Source organism: Phacochoerus africanus, chromosome 14, assembly GCF_016906955.1.
Source record: "Phacochoerus africanus isolate WHEZ1 chromosome 14, ROS_Pafr_v1, whole genome shotgun sequence".
In the NCBI taxonomy this organism is placed as follows: domain Eukaryota; kingdom Metazoa; phylum Chordata; class Mammalia; order Artiodactyla; family Suidae; genus Phacochoerus; species Phacochoerus africanus.
In genome coordinates, this window is record NC_062557.1 from 6,047,781 (window position 1) to 6,063,944 (window position 16,164).

General features: G+C 53.3%; 3 protein-coding genes across 11 annotated transcripts in view; 2 read left to right on the forward strand and 1 right to left on the reverse strand.

Annotated features, from left to right (window-relative positions):
- Positions 1–16,164, forward strand: part of GGA3 (golgi associated, gamma adaptin ear containing, ARF binding protein 3) — a 30,902-nt gene that overhangs the window by 13,590 nt on the left and 1,148 nt on the right. For 2 of the 8 annotated variants that reach the window (XR_007131769.1, XR_007131770.1), the window contains exons 13-17: positions 206–501; positions 706–929; positions 1,209–1,378; positions 1,534–1,644; positions 12,756–15,202. Coding sequence is in view for 4 of the 8 variants with exons in the window: in XM_047757603.1 (XP_047613559.1) it covers positions 206–501; positions 706–929; positions 1,209–1,378; positions 1,534–1,644; positions 1,864–1,974 (912 nt within the window). In the remaining 4 variants the exon portion in view is untranslated. Of the gene's footprint in view, positions 1–205; positions 502–705; positions 930–1,208; positions 1,379–1,533; positions 1,645–1,863; positions 3,512–7,237; positions 7,356–12,755; positions 15,203–16,164 lie in introns of those variants that run through there. The other 6 variants (XM_047757603.1, XM_047757606.1, XR_007131771.1 and 3 more) reach the window with 5 other exon arrangements.
- The window catches only part of NUP85 (nucleoporin 85), a 31,254-nt gene continuing 18,918 nt past the window's right edge, over positions 3,829–16,164 (reverse strand). The window contains exons 11-19 of one of the 2 annotated variants that reach the window (XM_047757602.1): positions 16,034–16,140; positions 9,009–9,092; positions 8,793–8,858; positions 8,440–8,591; positions 7,559–7,676; positions 7,350–7,450; positions 5,009–5,160; positions 4,583–4,684; positions 3,829–4,011 (exon numbers count right to left, since the gene is read on the reverse strand). In XM_047757602.1, the coding sequence (XP_047613558.1) occupies positions 3,910–4,011; positions 4,583–4,684; positions 5,009–5,160; positions 7,350–7,450; positions 7,559–7,676; positions 8,440–8,591; positions 8,793–8,858; positions 9,009–9,092; positions 16,034–16,140 (984 nt within the window). In that variant the 3' untranslated portion in view covers positions 3,829–3,909. Of the gene's footprint in view, positions 4,012–4,582; positions 4,685–5,008; positions 5,161–7,349; positions 7,451–7,558; positions 7,677–8,439; positions 8,859–9,008; positions 9,093–16,033; positions 16,141–16,164 lie in introns of both variants that reach the window. The other variant, XM_047757601.1, reaches the window with a different exon arrangement.
- LOC125114385 (DNA-directed RNA polymerases I, II, and III subunit RPABC4-like) lies at positions 8,846–9,857 on the forward strand. The gene has a single exon (XM_047757639.1). The coding sequence runs from the start codon at positions 9,178–9,180 to the stop codon at positions 9,448–9,450; it is 273 nt and encodes a 90-aa protein (XP_047613595.1). The 5' UTR covers positions 8,846–9,177; the 3' UTR covers positions 9,451–9,857.

The window sequence follows — 16,164 nt, forward strand, 5'->3', positions numbered from 1 at the left end:
CCTCCTGACTAGTCCCCAGCTGAGCCCCAGGGCACCACCTCCTACAGCTGGGATAGCACCAAAGTGCTGTCCCTGGCCCACCCTCAGAGGGCGCTGGTACAGAAGCCTGGCCCCGGGGCTCCCGGGAAAGGGGTGCAGGTGGGAAGCCCTGATCCTCTGCGGCCTGCAGGGCCTGCCGCTCACTCACACTGTCCATTCCTCATAGAACCAACAGTCGGACCTGGACTTCTTCAGCTCCAAACCTGGGCCGGGTGTCCGCAGCCCCTCAGACGGGCCTCTCCTCCAGCCCTCAGCAGCCCCCACAGGCAACTCCCAGGCTCCTGGGGCCGCAGCCAGCGTTCCTGCTTCCAGTGCAGGCCCCTTCTTGTTCTCTGCTGGACTGGCCCCAACTGCAGCCCCCAAAGCCGAGCCCACAGCCCCCGGGCACCACGGTTCAGCTTTGGGCAACAGCACCCTGCACCAGCTTGATGCCCTGGATCAGCTTCTAGAAGAGGCCAAAATGTAATGAGTGGGGTGGGGAGTTGGGGAGGGCGGGCTTGGCAGAACCAGAGGCAGCTGCAGGGGTCGAGGCTGTTGCCCTTTCAGTCTGGTCCGTGGGCTGGAATCGTGGGGCGGGAGGGAGCCGGCTCTGGCCTGGGAGGCCTTGGTGAGGGGCAGCCGGCAGCTGCCTGGTCTCTGACGGGCCTTGTCCTCCTTGCTTCCTAGGACCTCGGGCCTGGTGAAGCCTGGCTCCTCCAGTTTCTTCCCCGGGGCGGCCGCCTCCCCTCTGCTCCCCGCCAGCACCTCAGCTAGGCCTCTCCTCCCCTTCTCCACGGGGCCCGGCAGCCCTCTTTTCCAGCCACCTGCCTTCCAGCCCCAGGGCAGCCCCATGGAGGGGCCCGAGCTGTCCCTGGCCAGTGTCCACGTCCCCCTGGAATCTATCAAGCCTAGTAGGTGTTGCAGGCTCGGGGTGGGGTTGGGGGCTGTGGCGCACAGCTTGCAGGGTTGTTGGGAACAGAGAGGGGTGGGTGGGTACAGGCTTTTCTTGCCCGGGTCCCTTAGAGCCAAACCTGGCCCACCCCACTGCCGTCTCGGCCTGGGCCGGTTCCCGCTGCTACTCAGGAGTTCTGCGGAGGCACTTCCCCAGGCCCCCGTTGCAGGGCTGCCCCGGTGCTTGTTGAGGCTCCTTGGCCCTCTCTCCTGCCACAGTCACATGCCTCTTCTTACAGGCAGTGCCCTTCCTGTGACGGCCTATGATAAAAATGGCTTCCGCATCCTCTTCCATTTTGCCAAGGAGTGTCCCCCAGGACGGCCTGATGTACTGGTGGTGGTCGTGTCCATGCTGAATACGGCTCCCTTGCCTATCAAGAGCATCGTGCTGCAGGCCGCAGTGCCCAAGGTACCTGTACCCGGCTTCCTGGGGCCTCCGGAGGCACGATCACCTCTGTCCTGCACCCGTTGCCTCCAGCAGGCAGCGCGTCCACTGTGGCCACTGTTCCATCTCAGGGCACTTGCCATATCTCTCTTCAGAGGAGCTTCTCTCCTTCTCTCTAGTCAATGAAAGTGAAGCTGCAGCCACCCTCTGGGACAGAACTCTCTCCATTTAGCCCCATCCAGCCACCTGCAGCCATCACCCAGGTCATGCTGCTGGCCAATCCACTGAAGGTGAGCTAGAACCGGGGCCCCGGCCCAAAGCCCGAGCTGCCCCAGGGCAGGACCTCAGAACCCCTGTCTCCCAACGTGGAATGTTTTTTAAGAGCCACCAGGCATCGTCCCTTCTCTACCTGCCTCGGTGGCTGAGTGAGGATGGGGTGGTAGGAGCGGGCCCTGTCCTTTAGCAGAGAAAGGGCCCCAGGGTATCTCACGTGCCGCCCTCTGCTGCAGGAGAAGGCGAGGCTTCGCTACAGGCTGACCTTCACCTTGGGGGAGCAGCTGAGCACGGAGGTGGGTGAGGTGGACCAGTTCCCTCCTGTGGAGCAGTGGGGGAATCTCTGATCCCAGAGGACACTGTCACCTGCACTTTGGAGCCCAGGCAGGCTGCCCTGGGACAGGAAGCTCTTCAGGTCCAGTCTTTCTCCATGTCCTGACGGCACTGCTTTAGAGCTTTGATAGGGACAGGGCCCTGGGCATTGCTGCCAGAGGCCAAGCTGCTGCTGCGATGATCTCTCCTCCTTTGGCCCCTTAAAAGGACCTGTTTTTATCCACCTGCGTGACTTGAAGTGGCCACGTACGTCAGGGGTGGGGCGTGGCCAGACGCTGCACTATCTCCCGGGAACATGGACCCAAGGCCAGAGTAGGTTCTTCCCCCGTTGCTGGCAGCCCGTGGCGCCCCAAGAGGGGAGAGCCCACAGATAGACTCAGGGCCTTCCCTCAAGGACCATGTCCCCACGGCACCCCCACCGCCCACCAGGGTCTCAGCCCCATCGCTACTCCGTGCTTCTCCTGCAGGCTCCCCCTCTCACCTCGAGGGAGGTGGGCAAAGCCCGGGGGTCCTGAACTGTCCCAAGTCGGGAGCCGGCGTATCACTGGCCCTGGCTTCTGTGGGCAGCAGCGCTCTGGAATGGCCACTGCATGAGCTGTGTGCTCGTCCCTGGAAGTGGCAGGCTGTGTCCTGTGGACATCTGAGACAGAACTTGGCCTCACGGCAGCCTGAATTATGCTAGGAAAGAAGGAAGAGAGCCAGTGTTCCCCTTTTCCGGCAGCAGGCACTTCCTGGGAAAGCCTGCCTCCTGCCGTGGCAACAGGCCGGCCTCCTCACTCACTACCTCTAGCTTGGCATGAAGTAACCTGCTCTCCTGCCCGTCAGGCCTCCGGGAGGCAGGACTGCTCCCACCGCCCTGTGTCCTCCTGCTTCAGCCTCCCCTTCCTCCGACCAGATGGCCTGCGGTGCAGCATTCAGGTGGGAACAGGAGGCCTCAGGGTCAGGCACATTGCACTAGATTTATGTCCTTACCTGCTGCCCAGAAATCCCAACTGCCCCCAGCTGCTCAGGGGCACTGTCAGCGAGATGTTGGGTCTGGAGGTGGTGAGATTACAGCCCTGCTCAAATCGAATCACCAGACCCTATTGCTTCAACAGTGCTCAGCCCCATCCACTAGATGCACCTGGGCCAGGACTCTAGGACAGAGCGCACAGCTCACCTGAGCTCAGCGGGATGGGCTCAGAGCCATCGCCAGGGAAAGGTGGCACAAACCGTGTTCCCTGACGCTCCCTGCTCCCGCCAGGCTTCCTTTGTCAGGAGGTCATCGCCCTTCCCACTCCACAAGCAGGTTTCACTGCTCCAGTCAAGTGAACCAACTTCACTACTTGGGGAATACATCCAAGAGCTTTCCAGATGGGCTGCTGCAGCCCCGGGAAGGTCTGTGGGACTGCTGTATGGAAATGTCCCTTTACAATAAGCTTTAGACTTTACAGTTACTTATGGGTGTTACTCATTACCACTGAGGTCACTGCCTGGTGACAGCAACTGTGCTGGATGCATCACCGGCTGCCCTTGTTTTGCTGCATGTTAAATAAAACCATCTGCACCCTACCGGGAATCCTTCTAATGCAGACCCCGTTAGCTAAGTGGATGTGCAGGCACCGCCTGAGGCTTTTGTTAAAAGACCAGGCTCCTGGACCATTTTCTTCTTTAAAGGCAATAATCAGAAAGTTAATCAGATGAATATTCTAGGTGATTTTGAGATGAAGCCAGAATTTCAGAAACAAAAAACACTGAATGCTCTTGTTCAGGTTTCTAATTGTAGGTGAGAGGGTGCTTTGCCTGCCCTGACTTTTGGGGAAGGCTTTTCTCTAAAACTGAGGTTTATAGCAGTGATAGCTCAAAGACTATACACGTACGAACTTGCCTTATATTTGCAAAAAAACCACATTTATTCTTTTAAAAATGTATATACATTGCCTTACAAAGATACCATGTTGGAGTTGGCCTCAGGAACCGTCCAACGAGCCTTCTTTTATAATTGACCGAGCAAGATTTCGTGCAAGACCAATTCTCAGCATTTCCACTTTGGTGGTCTCTATGTCATCATCCTAAAAGCAAAGCGAGCCAGCATGAGGAACAGCAGTAATCTTTCCTTCTTTATAGCTTCCAGGACTATCTACCCAAAGGTAGATAGAGGGTGTTTAACATCCAGCCGAATCTTCCAGAGATGGAACCACATGCCAAGGACCTCTGACTACCAGGAAAGCAAGCAATCAAGAGGCCAAACACTAGAATCACCCCAAAGAAGCTGGTGTGTCATAGTCACAGGTTGAGAGGCATGTGAGTTTGTAAGGGACCAGTGGTGGTTTTTTTGGTCTGCTTTTTAGGGCCGCACCCATGGCATGTGGAGGTTCCCAGGGTAGGGGTCTAATTGGAGCTACAGCTGCCGGCCTACACCACAGCCACATCAGACCCGAGCTGCGTTTGCAACCTACACTACAGCTCACAGCAACACAGGATCCTTTAACCCACCGAGTGACGCAAGGGATTGAACCTGAAACCTCATGGTTCCCAGTCGGTTTCGTTTCTGCTGTGCCATGATGTGAATTCCAAAGCCAGTGTTTTGGGGGCCTTTTCTCATCTCCATTGTGGAACCAACAAATCAAAAGCTAAACTGACCTGGAGTTGCTGGGCATCGGGCTCTCCATGCGCTGGCCTTTCTGAGGTCAGGTCTTCCAGGCATCTCATCAACTCATACGTTTGCTCTGCTGAAAAAATCACCTAGGGGAGAGGTGCTGCTTCGCTTAGCTGCTCCCCAACCAGAGCTTGTCCTGCTCCGGGTATGAGTCCAAGTTGAGCCAGCCTTTTGTGCATCCCATTTGAAGGAGTGTGCTTTGAAAATGCAACTCAGGGAGGGCTGAGCATTGTCAGCAAACAGCTGCTCCATTTCAAATTAAGTAGTCTGCTTTGCAGAATCTATTTCCAGAGTTGGCACTCTGGGGGGACGTGCACACAGACCCACTTTAGGAGATGATGGATGTACATGCATCTGCAACAGCTACAGGATGAAAGGCATAGAAGAAAATCAAGGTGGACTCAGTCTACCTGTTTCTGTTCCAAGAGGGGCAGGGCGTCTGTTAGTAGCGTCATCCAGAAAGACCGGGGGGCAATCTGGGACGTCATCAATGACAGGAGAAGAGTAGCAGCGTCAACAAAACGCTTCTCCCCATATAACCGGTGGAACTCACGGTACTTTCCTATGGAGAATAAAAAAAACCAACAGGTCACCCTGGCCCTAACACAGACTAGCTATTCCACAGAGCAGGGAAATTCTTCCAGAGCAGCCTCCAAGCTCATTGACCGATGGAACCAAAAGGATTCAAAACACATGCTTAAGGAGTTCCCGTCGTGGCTCAGTGGTTAACGAATCCGACTAGGAACCATGAGGATGTGGGTTCGATCCCTGGCCTTGCTCAGTGGGTTAAGGATCCGGCATTGCCGTGAGCTATGGTGTAGACTGCAGACATGGCTCGGATCCTGCGTTGCTGTGGCGTAGACCCCTAGCCTGGGAACCTCCATATGCTGCGGGGCAGCCCAAGAAATGGCAAAAAAAAAAAAAACACAACACATGCTTAAGGGAGTTCTGCAGTGCAACCACAGGCTGGGTGGCCTAGGAATTTCTGCGTGCCAAGGGCTTGGCCAAGAAACAAAAACAAACCACCACATGCTCACAAGGGGCTCCAAGGAGCCACATGCCGGAGAATATAAACATCAAATGTTTACTGATGTAGGAGTTCCCTTCGTGGCTCAGCGGATAATGAATCTCACCAATATCCATGAGGACGCAGGTTCGATCCCTGGCCTCGCTCAGTGGGTTAAGGATCTGGTGTTGCCGTGAGATGTGTAGGTCGCAGATGCGGCCTGGATCTGGCATTGCTGTGGCTGAGGTGTAGGCTGGCGGCTCCAGCTCAGATTCGATCCCTAGCCTGGGATTCTCCACATGCTGGGGGTGTGGCCCTAAAAAAACAAAAACAAAAAATGTACTGATGTAAATGAAAGAACACAGGGGGACAAAGGGACATCTTCCATTCAGAGGAATGCCAGCTAAAACACAAGGAATGGTAGTCAGAAAACCACCAGTAGTTACTACAACTAGTGGGTCAAAGTTTGATGGGGAACAAGGCACTTAAATAACCCACAAATTATTAAAGGGAAAACCAGTGCTACGCAGAGGAGACCCCAGTGGCCACCACATGAACCAAGCCGTCACAGTGAACTCCACCAGTAGGGACAGACAGCACAGAGGACACGCCACCTCAGTGGAACTCCTGCCCAAATATACCATCTGCGCCTGCCCATGAGATAAACCCAAAGTGAGAACCTTCTACAAGAGCTGAACTAACTCTTCAAAAATGTCAAGGTTAAAGAAGCACCAAGAAAGGCAAGAGACACTAGTAAGACATGAAAACTAAACACACGAATCTGGACAAAATGAAGGGCGTCCCTGATGGAATCAGAACGTGGCCTGTGAAAGGGTGTTAGATTAGTGCTGAACGTCTTAATTTTGAGAACTGGTTAAAGAACTATTTTTTTTGGTCTCTTTAGAGCCGCATACCTGGAAATTCCCAGGGTAGGGGTCGAATCCGAGCTATAGCCGCCGGCCTATACCACAACCACAGCAAAGCCAGATCCGAGCCGAGTCTGCAATCTACACCAGAGCTCAGGGCAACATGGGATCCTTAACCCACTGAGCAAGGCCAGGGATCAAACCCGTATCCTCATGGGTACTGGTTGGACTTGTTACTGTTGAACCACAATGGGAACTCCAGTAAGAGACTGTTCTTACTCAAGGAAACACATACGCAGGTGTTTACGGAGAAAGGAAAACAGTGTCTCCAACTTACTTTCAAGTTATTCCCAAAAAAGCCTGGTTGAGAAATGAGGCCAGATATGTAACTGGTGATTCTGGGTAAAGAGTATAGGGGAATTCCTTACTTCTTATACTATTTTCGTAACTTTTCTCTAAGTTTGAAATTACCGGAAGATAAAATGTTACCAAAAAATATGCCTTGGGAGTTCGGTCGTGGCTCAGTGGTTAACGAACCTGACTAGGAACCATGAGGAAGCAGGTGCCATTCCCTGGCCTCGCTCAGTGGGTTAAGGATCTGGCGTTGCCCTGAGCTGTGGTGTAGGTCACAGACATGGCTCGGATCTGGTGTTGCTGTGGTGTAGGCCGGCAGCTACAGCTCTGATTTGACCCCGAGCCTGGGAACCTCCATATGCCGTGGGTACGGCCCTAAAAAGACAAACAAAACAAAAATATGTGCTTTGCAGAGACTGGCACACGGGTCTATGTGTTTTGGCCTGGAGAAGTCTAGAACCATCCCTCCAATCTCTGTAACGGCCCACCTGTGCTGAAGGTCCAGGGGCCAGAGCCCAGACTCACCAAGGAACGTCAGTCGATCACTGAGCATCATGGCTGGCCCCAGGTTGTCAATGAGATCGAGGTCGGAAAAGCAGCCTCGCTCACAGTAATCCCTGAGGAACCTGCAAGGAAGGCCCGGCCTGGAGATGAGAGCAGCAGTCCCAGGCTCGCCTCCTCAGCCTCCCACCTTGCCAGACAGCACCCAGGAAGGGCACACCGGTTGAGCCTACCTGTCTGACACCAGCGTGGCAAAGGCAGCATCTTTGGCTCGAATGCTCCAAGAGAGGGCGGAGCCCAGGCGATTGTTGCGGACAGCTTTCATGGCTAAGATCTTACAAATGCTGCGAACTTTGCAGGGAAAAGAGAAAAGGCACACCTCTCACCCTGTCAGTCACTCCATTCCTGAACCCCACTGGGACAAGAGCGGCCTTCCCACCTCCTGAACTAGGCTTCTCTATGGGCTCTCCACGTACAGCTTGGCCAGCAGAACTAGGAACTCGGGGGTTCATAAATTCTCTAATTGGCTTTGTTAACAGTAGGACCCACCCTGGAAGGACTGGCTTTGTGAGGGGGCTTCATTTCAGGGGTGGCAAAAAGATGTGTCCTGCTCCCCACAGATCAGCGCCTCCTTGATCTGTCCAGGTACTCCAAGCCCTCGCTCCTCTGGGTCCTGAAGGCCATGTGCTTTCACAGACAGTCATGAACATGCAGTGCCTCCTCGAGGAAGGCAGCTTAGGTTCCTACCAGTCACTCCGCAGCAAGGGGAAGAGGAGGAGCAACCGTCCTCACTCCCCCCGCCCCCGTGCTCTTCCTGAGCCAGCTCCAGTCCCACTTCCCTACCCAGCCAGCCTTAGCCAGAGCCACCCACTGGGACAGGACAACCCACAGCTGCTCCCGCCTGACCTCTGGTGAAAGCATGAGAGAAGAAGTGACTCAGGACCTTTATAAAGGCAACGTCCTCAACTATTTCCCATCGGACCCCTAGCTCTCTGTCCCTCCCCAGTAGTGTGCCGGGTTTTCGTTTACCTCCTGGCACCTGCTGCCCAGACACTCTCCAGTCCGGGCAGCACGGCATGAGCACAGAGGTACTCCAGGCAGAGAAGCCACTCACCTTGCTCCGTCATCTGCCGCTGCTCGCAAACCCGCAGCACCTTGAGGGCTTTCTGCTCCGTGCTCAGCGGGATCCGCTCGATATGCAGCTCCAACGAAACTCGGCCCAGCTCAGGGCAGTGGTCAAAGTAATCCACCCCCAGCTGCCACAGGCTGCACGGGTCCAAGGACAGACATGAGGGCCTGGCAAGCCCAGACGCTGCCCTGGGGCTTGGGAACGCGCACTCAAGGCAGCTCCGGCTCCAAACCCTGCAGCCTTCGGGGAACCAGACAGGAGAGAACCGAGTCCAAGCCCCCTCCCCCCGCCCTGACCCCTGGCAGCCACATGCTGAGAAGCACCCGCTGCCAGCATACCTGTGATGGGCAAACAGGCCTGAGGCATATTCCAGCAGGAGGAACTCTCTCATGTTGGACCCGAAGCTGGAATAAAACGTAACATGAGACCAAACTCCTGGGCTGCTCTATCCAGGGCCCCCTGTGACAGCCCAACCTCCCTTCCAGGCATTCGGGTCCCCCCACACCCGAGGGTCTGGGTGGCAGCGAGAAGAGTGTTGGCCCCAGCGTACTTACTAGAGGTTGTGAGACTGGAGGAGTTTGCAGTGATCCAGCAGGTCTGTCAGGTGGGCCACAAACCACCAGTTGCTGAGGGCAATGCTACAAGTTCAAACACCAAGGTAAGGGGCAAAGTCAGGATGAGAGGCCACGGCCCACACGAGTGGAGCATAAGCAGGAATCCCGCATGGCCTCTTATGGTTTTAGGACGGGAGGGACAGCAACAAGCTGGAATCTGCCTGCAAGCTCAGAGAGGTCGCTGCATTCTAGGTGGGGACTAACAGTGGACACGGAGAAAGACAGTCAACCCTCAAAGCGAGAACCGATGATACCTGTCAGTGAAGAATATCACACAGAAAATGAAATAAAATCCAGGGATCCAATTAGATATAGAGGACGAAGATGCAGAATAATGTACAAGAAAAAGACCGAAAGACTAGTGGCTTTTGAGTCTCGATGAAACATGGAACTCAAAGGAATAGCTCTGTTTGCACTGCATTTGCTATTAACATTTCTCATCATTGCAGTTTTCCTTAGCATGCTTTATGAATACAACTACAGACATGTCACTTAATCAAAACCTAGAGTCATGGGTGGCCCTTGTTAAAAATGACATTTTCTAGGGCCCGCTAAGGGTCTGATGAAGTTTTTCCATCACTATTTGTAAACTCTCTGGCATCATTTTGTGAGAAGCTTACCAATGCATTTACTGTCGTCAAGTGTGCATACATCATTTTGAGTTATATTTTTCATTTGTTACTTGGCACTGGCCTTTCTGTATCTGTATATAAATGTTTGACCATCTTTCCCATCTTGGGAGAGGGAAAGGAAGCTTTCAATGTTTAAAACTCTTGCCTTGATCTTAAAGATAGGAGTACTATGATACTTCACCTGCTCCAGAATTCATTGTGGAATGTCATGGTGGCCTTCCTAAAATTCTCTCATATATCAAATACAGCTCAACTTTTTCTTTTTCTTTTTTTTTTATGGCCACACCTGTGGCATATGGCAGCTCGCAGGCCAGGGGTCGAATCAGAGCTGCAGTTGCCGGCCTTTGCCATAGCCACAGCAGAATGGGTTCCGAGCCTCGTCTGCAACCTACACCACAGCTCACGATAATACTGCATCCTTAAGCCACTGAGTGGGGCCAGGGATGGAACCCACATCCTCAAGGATACTAGTCGGATTCATTACTCCTGAACCACAGTGGGAACTCCTGCTGCATTCCTTGATTCTGTCCTTTTTAGACAAGAGTCCCAATAAATATATCTCCTTATGACAGCCCCCCAACCAAACCCCAACTCACTGGATAATGTTGCTGTTAACCATTATAATTTCATCAAAGCTCCTTGATGTAGCAACAGTTTAACAGCTGAAAATATTATTTCATCAGTCAGGAGGTGATTTAATGGAAAAGGTGTTATATGACTGGATCCCAAGACTGTCCCTTCAGTCACTTACCTCTGTGTCCCTTTCATCTATAAATGGAAGTAATTTTACCTCTTGGCTTACCTGGATTGTTTTCAAGAGAAATATGTGGTAAAATATAAATATATACAAGTGGTAAACTATAAACTGCTCTTAAAAGATTATTTTGGGGGAGTTCCTGCTGTGACTCAGGAGGTTAAGAACCCAACCAGTATCCATAAGGATGTGTGTTCGATCCCTGGCCTCACTCAGTGGCTTAAAAGGATCTGGCCTTGCTTCGATGTAGGCTGCACACACGGCTCAGATCTGTTGTTGCTGTGGCTGTGGCACAGGCTGGCGGCTGCTGCTCTGATTTGACCCCTAGCCTGGGAACTTCCATATGCTATGGGTATGTCCCTAACAAAAACAAAAGAAATATATGTATTATTTTTGAAAATTCTGTTTCCTATATACATGTTAAAAGCATAGCTGTGTCCAAGGGAAAGCACTGCAAATTGGTTCAAATCCAGTCCTGCAGGAGTTCCTATTGTGGCTTAGTGGTAACAAACCCAACTAGCCATGAGGACGCGGGTTTGATCCCTGCCCTCACTCAGTGCCTTAGGAATATGGTGTTGGCCATGAGCTGTGGTGGCTCGGATCCTGTGTTGTGGTGGCCTAGGCTGGCAGCTCCAATTCAACCCCTAGCCTGGGACCTTCTATATGCTGCACCTGCAGCCCTAAAAAAAAAAAAAAAAAATCCAGACCTGCTACTCAAGGACTGTCCAGTTCATTTCCTTCAACCACAGCTTCACTGTCAAAGTGGAAGAATTATAACGGTCAGTATAGGACTTTAAGATTCTGACAGTATCTTAGGGACTGAAGTTATGGAAAATTCAAACATAATGGACAAAATCAGCAGTTACCAGTCCTAAGAATAAAACAGCATGTAAGGTGAGAAAGCATCAACTGACAAGATGTAAGACAAGCTGCCTCTTCACAGGTAAAATCACATTCATCCCCACCCTTCCTAGAGTAAGTTCATACAGAAAATTGTCCAGAGGGTTGTTGGAGCAAAGGGCTGAAGGATGAGGAATGTGCTATCGGAAGACGAGCGCTCCCAGAACAGGGAAATAGCCGGCGGTAAAGAACTGCGGGTGGAAACGAAGCTCAGCTGCCTCCAACTTCAAGGCGGGTGGAGGCAGCTGACTTGGGGCCTTGTGATGAGAAGCCACTAGGACGGTAAGCAGGAGAATGACACGGTTTAGGATTTGAAAGGTGAGAAAGGACAGTAGAGACACAGGAGGTAGTGGGACGCCAGTCAGGGGCCACCTGTTAATAGCTCAGGCCAGCAGTGACGGTGGTGGGCCAGGGTAGTCGCTGTGGCGGGAATAAGAACAGCCGGTTGTAAAGTACGTTTTCAAGTGGTGCTAATAGGACGTACTGACAGACCGGTCAGTGCTTAAGAGCGCAGTAACAGTATGAACTCTGGCAAAGGCTCTGGATCCAACTACCCGCAGAGCCCCCTGTGAACCCTCATCAGGGCTCACACTCGTCCATAAGACAGGCGTGAAATAACAGCACTTGGAGTTCCCACTGTGGCCCAAAAGGATCGGTGGCGTCTCTGCAGTGCCAAGGACACAGGTTCGATCCCTGGCCCAGCAGGGTGGGTTAAGGGATCCAGTGTTGCTGCAGCTGAGGCGCAGGTCTCAACTGCAGCCTGGATCGGATCTCTAGCCCAGGAATTCCATATGCCTTGGGGTGGACAAAAAAGAAAGAAAATAACAGCACCTACCCCAAAAGTATGTTGCAAGATAAAATGAAATACTCTGTAAAAGCGAAGCCGTGTTAACTATTATCACCACCGTTCATGTAATTAGTACCACTTTCCACACTGCTAACTGTATTGGCCTTAGGACTGGCCTCCCGGGCACCAGCCTTGCTGTCCTCTTTGTACTACTCTTTCTCAAATACAAACTTCACAGCACTGTCCTGCTAAAAATCCTCAGTGGCTCCCCTTTTTTGGTTGTTGTTTTTTGGGGGTCACACCTGAGGTTCCCAGGCTAGAGGTCAAACTGGAGCTGTAGCCACCGCCCTACACCACAGCAACGACGATGTCAGCCGCATCTGCAACCTACACCACAGTTCACGGCAATGCTGGATCCTTAACCCACTGAGCAAAGCCAAGGACCAAACCTTCATCCTCATGGATACTCGTCAGATTCACTTCCGCTGAGACACGACAGGAACTCTGCTCCCCGTGTTTATATTGGGACTATTTGGTCCTTGATGATCTGATTTCTTTCCTACCTCTGTCACCAGTGCAACCCACCTCTCATTTATTTAGTCTTTTGGTTCTAGGGATGTCTGCAGCTCCGCAAGCAAGTAACAGGCCGTGTTCCCTTCTCCATGCCTTCGCTCCGCTGGGACGTGACCTTTCCCAGTGTTCTTCACTGAGCTTCGCAGGACTCAACTTAGAGAGCTTGCCCTGACTTCCAGTCTGACATGGGGTTCCTCTCTTGAGGGGTCCCACAACATCTGGCCCAGACTGTAAACATCGTACAAGAAAAACACCTGTCATCTCAAAGCTTGATGTCCAACAAATGTCAAGTTGCGCTTAAAAGTAAAGAAGTGGGGGTGGGCTGGGCAAGAGGAAATGACACCTCAGGCTCCCGCCAGCTGACGTTACCTAGACTGCGAGCTGATGGCTTTGGAAAAGAGCCAGCAAGGTGGGTCTGGGGGACCCCAGAGCCAGGGGAGCCACAACCTGCCCCAGTCTGCACAGCCCCGGGTCTTCCCAAAGGGATGTGCCAGCCTCAAGGCCGCCAGGCAGTGACCACTGAGGCCGAGAACGAACACCACAGCTTGAGTGACCGAGACCAGGCTGAGCGCCGCATGAACTAGGCCGTCGAGGTCTCCCTGCAGGGCTGTGCGCCTCTGAACACAGGTTTCAGATCTTCGCATACACAGGATGGAGACCTGAGGGCAGGATCTACAGAGACCAGGTGAACAAGCTCCCTGTTCGAAGGTGTTGGGGAGGGTCTGCAGTCTGCATTAGCTCTGCAGTGGCTTCTGTTCTACCAGCCGAGGGAGGACGCTGAGCCGGACAGACCAGTGAAGGCCGGCGGCGGCGGCGGCGGCGACAGCCCTCCCTGAGGAAACAACGGTCATGCTCCCGAGGACTGTCTGCCCTGCACTCGAGCTGCTACCATCACTTAGCCCAACTCTGTGTCCTGCTTTTTCGGTGGCTCTGCAGCAACCCCTGCCTCTGCCCAGCCGAGCTCTGGTGGCTGTGGGCCTCCTGAAAGTGGAGAGTGAGGGTCTGTGCGCCACCACCCTCCACGGCCAAGGTCAGGGGCTGGGCCAAAGGGCCGGCAAGAAGATGGGATCAGGCAAATCTTCCACTGGACCTCTTAGTTTCTGAAAGAAGCCCCGATTCCCTGGGGTTTACGGGCACCAGGAAGCTGCCATCTTGCTAGGCTCGGAGTGAAGTGCGTGCCAGTTCCGTCTCCTTTTGCCAGACAGCGGGAATGGGCCTCTGCAACCCACAAGACAGGAAACGCGCCCTCGGAGAGGATCCGCCTTCTCTCAGCTGTGGGGCCGATAGGCAAACAGGTGGCCCTTCGGCAGGGGTTCTGTGCTCCGCTTCAGGGGCCCCCGCTGCCCCTCTGGGTCTGCCCTGCAGAAACCTCCCCTCCAGCGCCGTGAGAGAGGAGCGCCCTCACTCCGCTGTCACAGGGTAGCCGTGACCCCAGCTGACATCACATTCGCATCAGCCAGGCCGCCCTGTCCCACCAACGCACTGGCCCAGCTCCAAAGAGACGTGCCCCCTCCCCTCCGGGCCCAGCTTGGGCCTGACCAGCACAACCCAAGAGAAAGCACGTGCCCGCAAGACCCCAAATCCAGTCTTTCGGCCTCTAACACCCTCCGAAGAGACTTCGGCCCTGCTTCCAACCCGTGGGATGAGGTCCGGCGATGCGCTTTTCAGGGCCTCCTTCGAAACGGGCTAGGAGATGGCTTCCTGCTCAGATAAGCCCAAGCTCCTAGATGGAGTGCCAACAGAAGCCTCAGACCCTGTCCTACTTGCCGGGGCAGAGAGGCGCCCAGACTGAGGGGCTACGAGCCGACCCTTCCTCCTTTGGGACTGGCGTTGGAGTGATGCCGTAACCTGTGGATTCACAAAAGCCACCCTCTCTGTTGACACTTCTCTAGCTTTTCCTTCTGTTGCCACTGAAAAGAACAAGGTACCTTCCCTTTTTATTATTCTTCTCCTCGTTCTGTTCAACTCTGTTTTGTTCCTTAAAAGCCGTATGTGGCTTAGGAAGGAGGCCCAGGAGGAAATAACCCACTGCCACTAACAGACAAGAGTCGGGCAAGACTGTTGCTTTAAACTATAGGCAGAGACACTGACAAAGCGAAATAATGACGTGTGTGCCTTTCTAAGTTACTGTCACTACCCGCTCCAGGCAGATGCCACCCCCACCCCCACTGCCATCAGCCAAACTCTCGAAGTTGTCTTCAGGCACCAACTAAAGTCTCTGTAAGTCTCTGAAAAGAACACTGACACAAAACCCGTTTTCCTTTCTCCAAATCTAAGAGCATTTTCTTGAAGCCCTGGCTCTCTTTTGGCCAAAACAGGAAGAGATGGCAGCGGGTGGGGAACCCTTCCCATTGCCCTGATTTACCAAAAAAAGATAGGTTCAGTCAAGGTCAATGAATTGATACGTGAGCAAGGCTACCTGCTGCGTTCCTAGCTTTCTTCTGGGCGTCACTGGTGCAACGCCACTCTCCAGACTGCACAAGGGAAGGTAAATTCTTTTTTTTTTTGTCTTTTTTTGCTATTTCTTGGGCCACTCCCATGGCATATGGAGGTTCCCAGGCTAGGGGTTGAATCGGAGCTGCAGCCACCGGCCTACACCAGAGCCACAGCAACGCGGGATCCGAGCCGCGTCTGCAACCTACACCACAGCTCACGGCAACGCCGGATCGTTAACCCACTGAGCAAGGGCAGGGACCGAACCCGCAACCTCATGGTTCCTAGTCGGATTCGTTAACCACTGCACCACGACGGAAACTCCGGGAAGGTAAATTCTGACTTATTACAACGTGCAAATTTCTGGAAAGCTCTACCTTGGATTACATTTCACACTCCCTTTCCTGCCTTGCTGAAGGTTCAATGTAATGACAAGATACCCTTTTGGGGAGTGGGCTGATGCAGAATTCCTGCTCTGAACAGACCCAATCAAGAGCCGAAGGTGTGGTACCCTGGCTCACCAGAGAGTGAGACTGTTGAGAGCTCCGTCCCTTAAGGTGATTGCATGTCCGTTGGGTTCCAAGAATCCGCTTAGTGTCTGTTAATTCTAGATTTTAAATATCAAAGGAATTTCCTGCAACGTTATGTTAAGTAAACATCCCTGAAATGGAAACTGTTACAAATACAAGAGCCGTCAAGCCTCAGGAAGGGCCCCAAGCTCTCCAGAGAGAAGCCGTGATCTGCCTACATGTGGCTGCACAGGGGCAGCAGGTCTGTGGGAAGAAAGCTGAGACACCAGCAAGCAGGAAGAGGGCACTGGAGGCGAGGACGGCTGCGAGGGTGGTCCCGCGTGGACCGTACTGCCGGTGGCGGCAGCAGGGCCTACCTGCACTCCTTGATCACTTGGTGGATGTCGAACTCGAAGGCTGCCAACAAGATGTTGTCCAGGGGTTCTGAGCTGCTCTCACCTCCCAGAAACAGGTCCAGGCTGGACTGTGGAAAGGCGGTGACCCATTC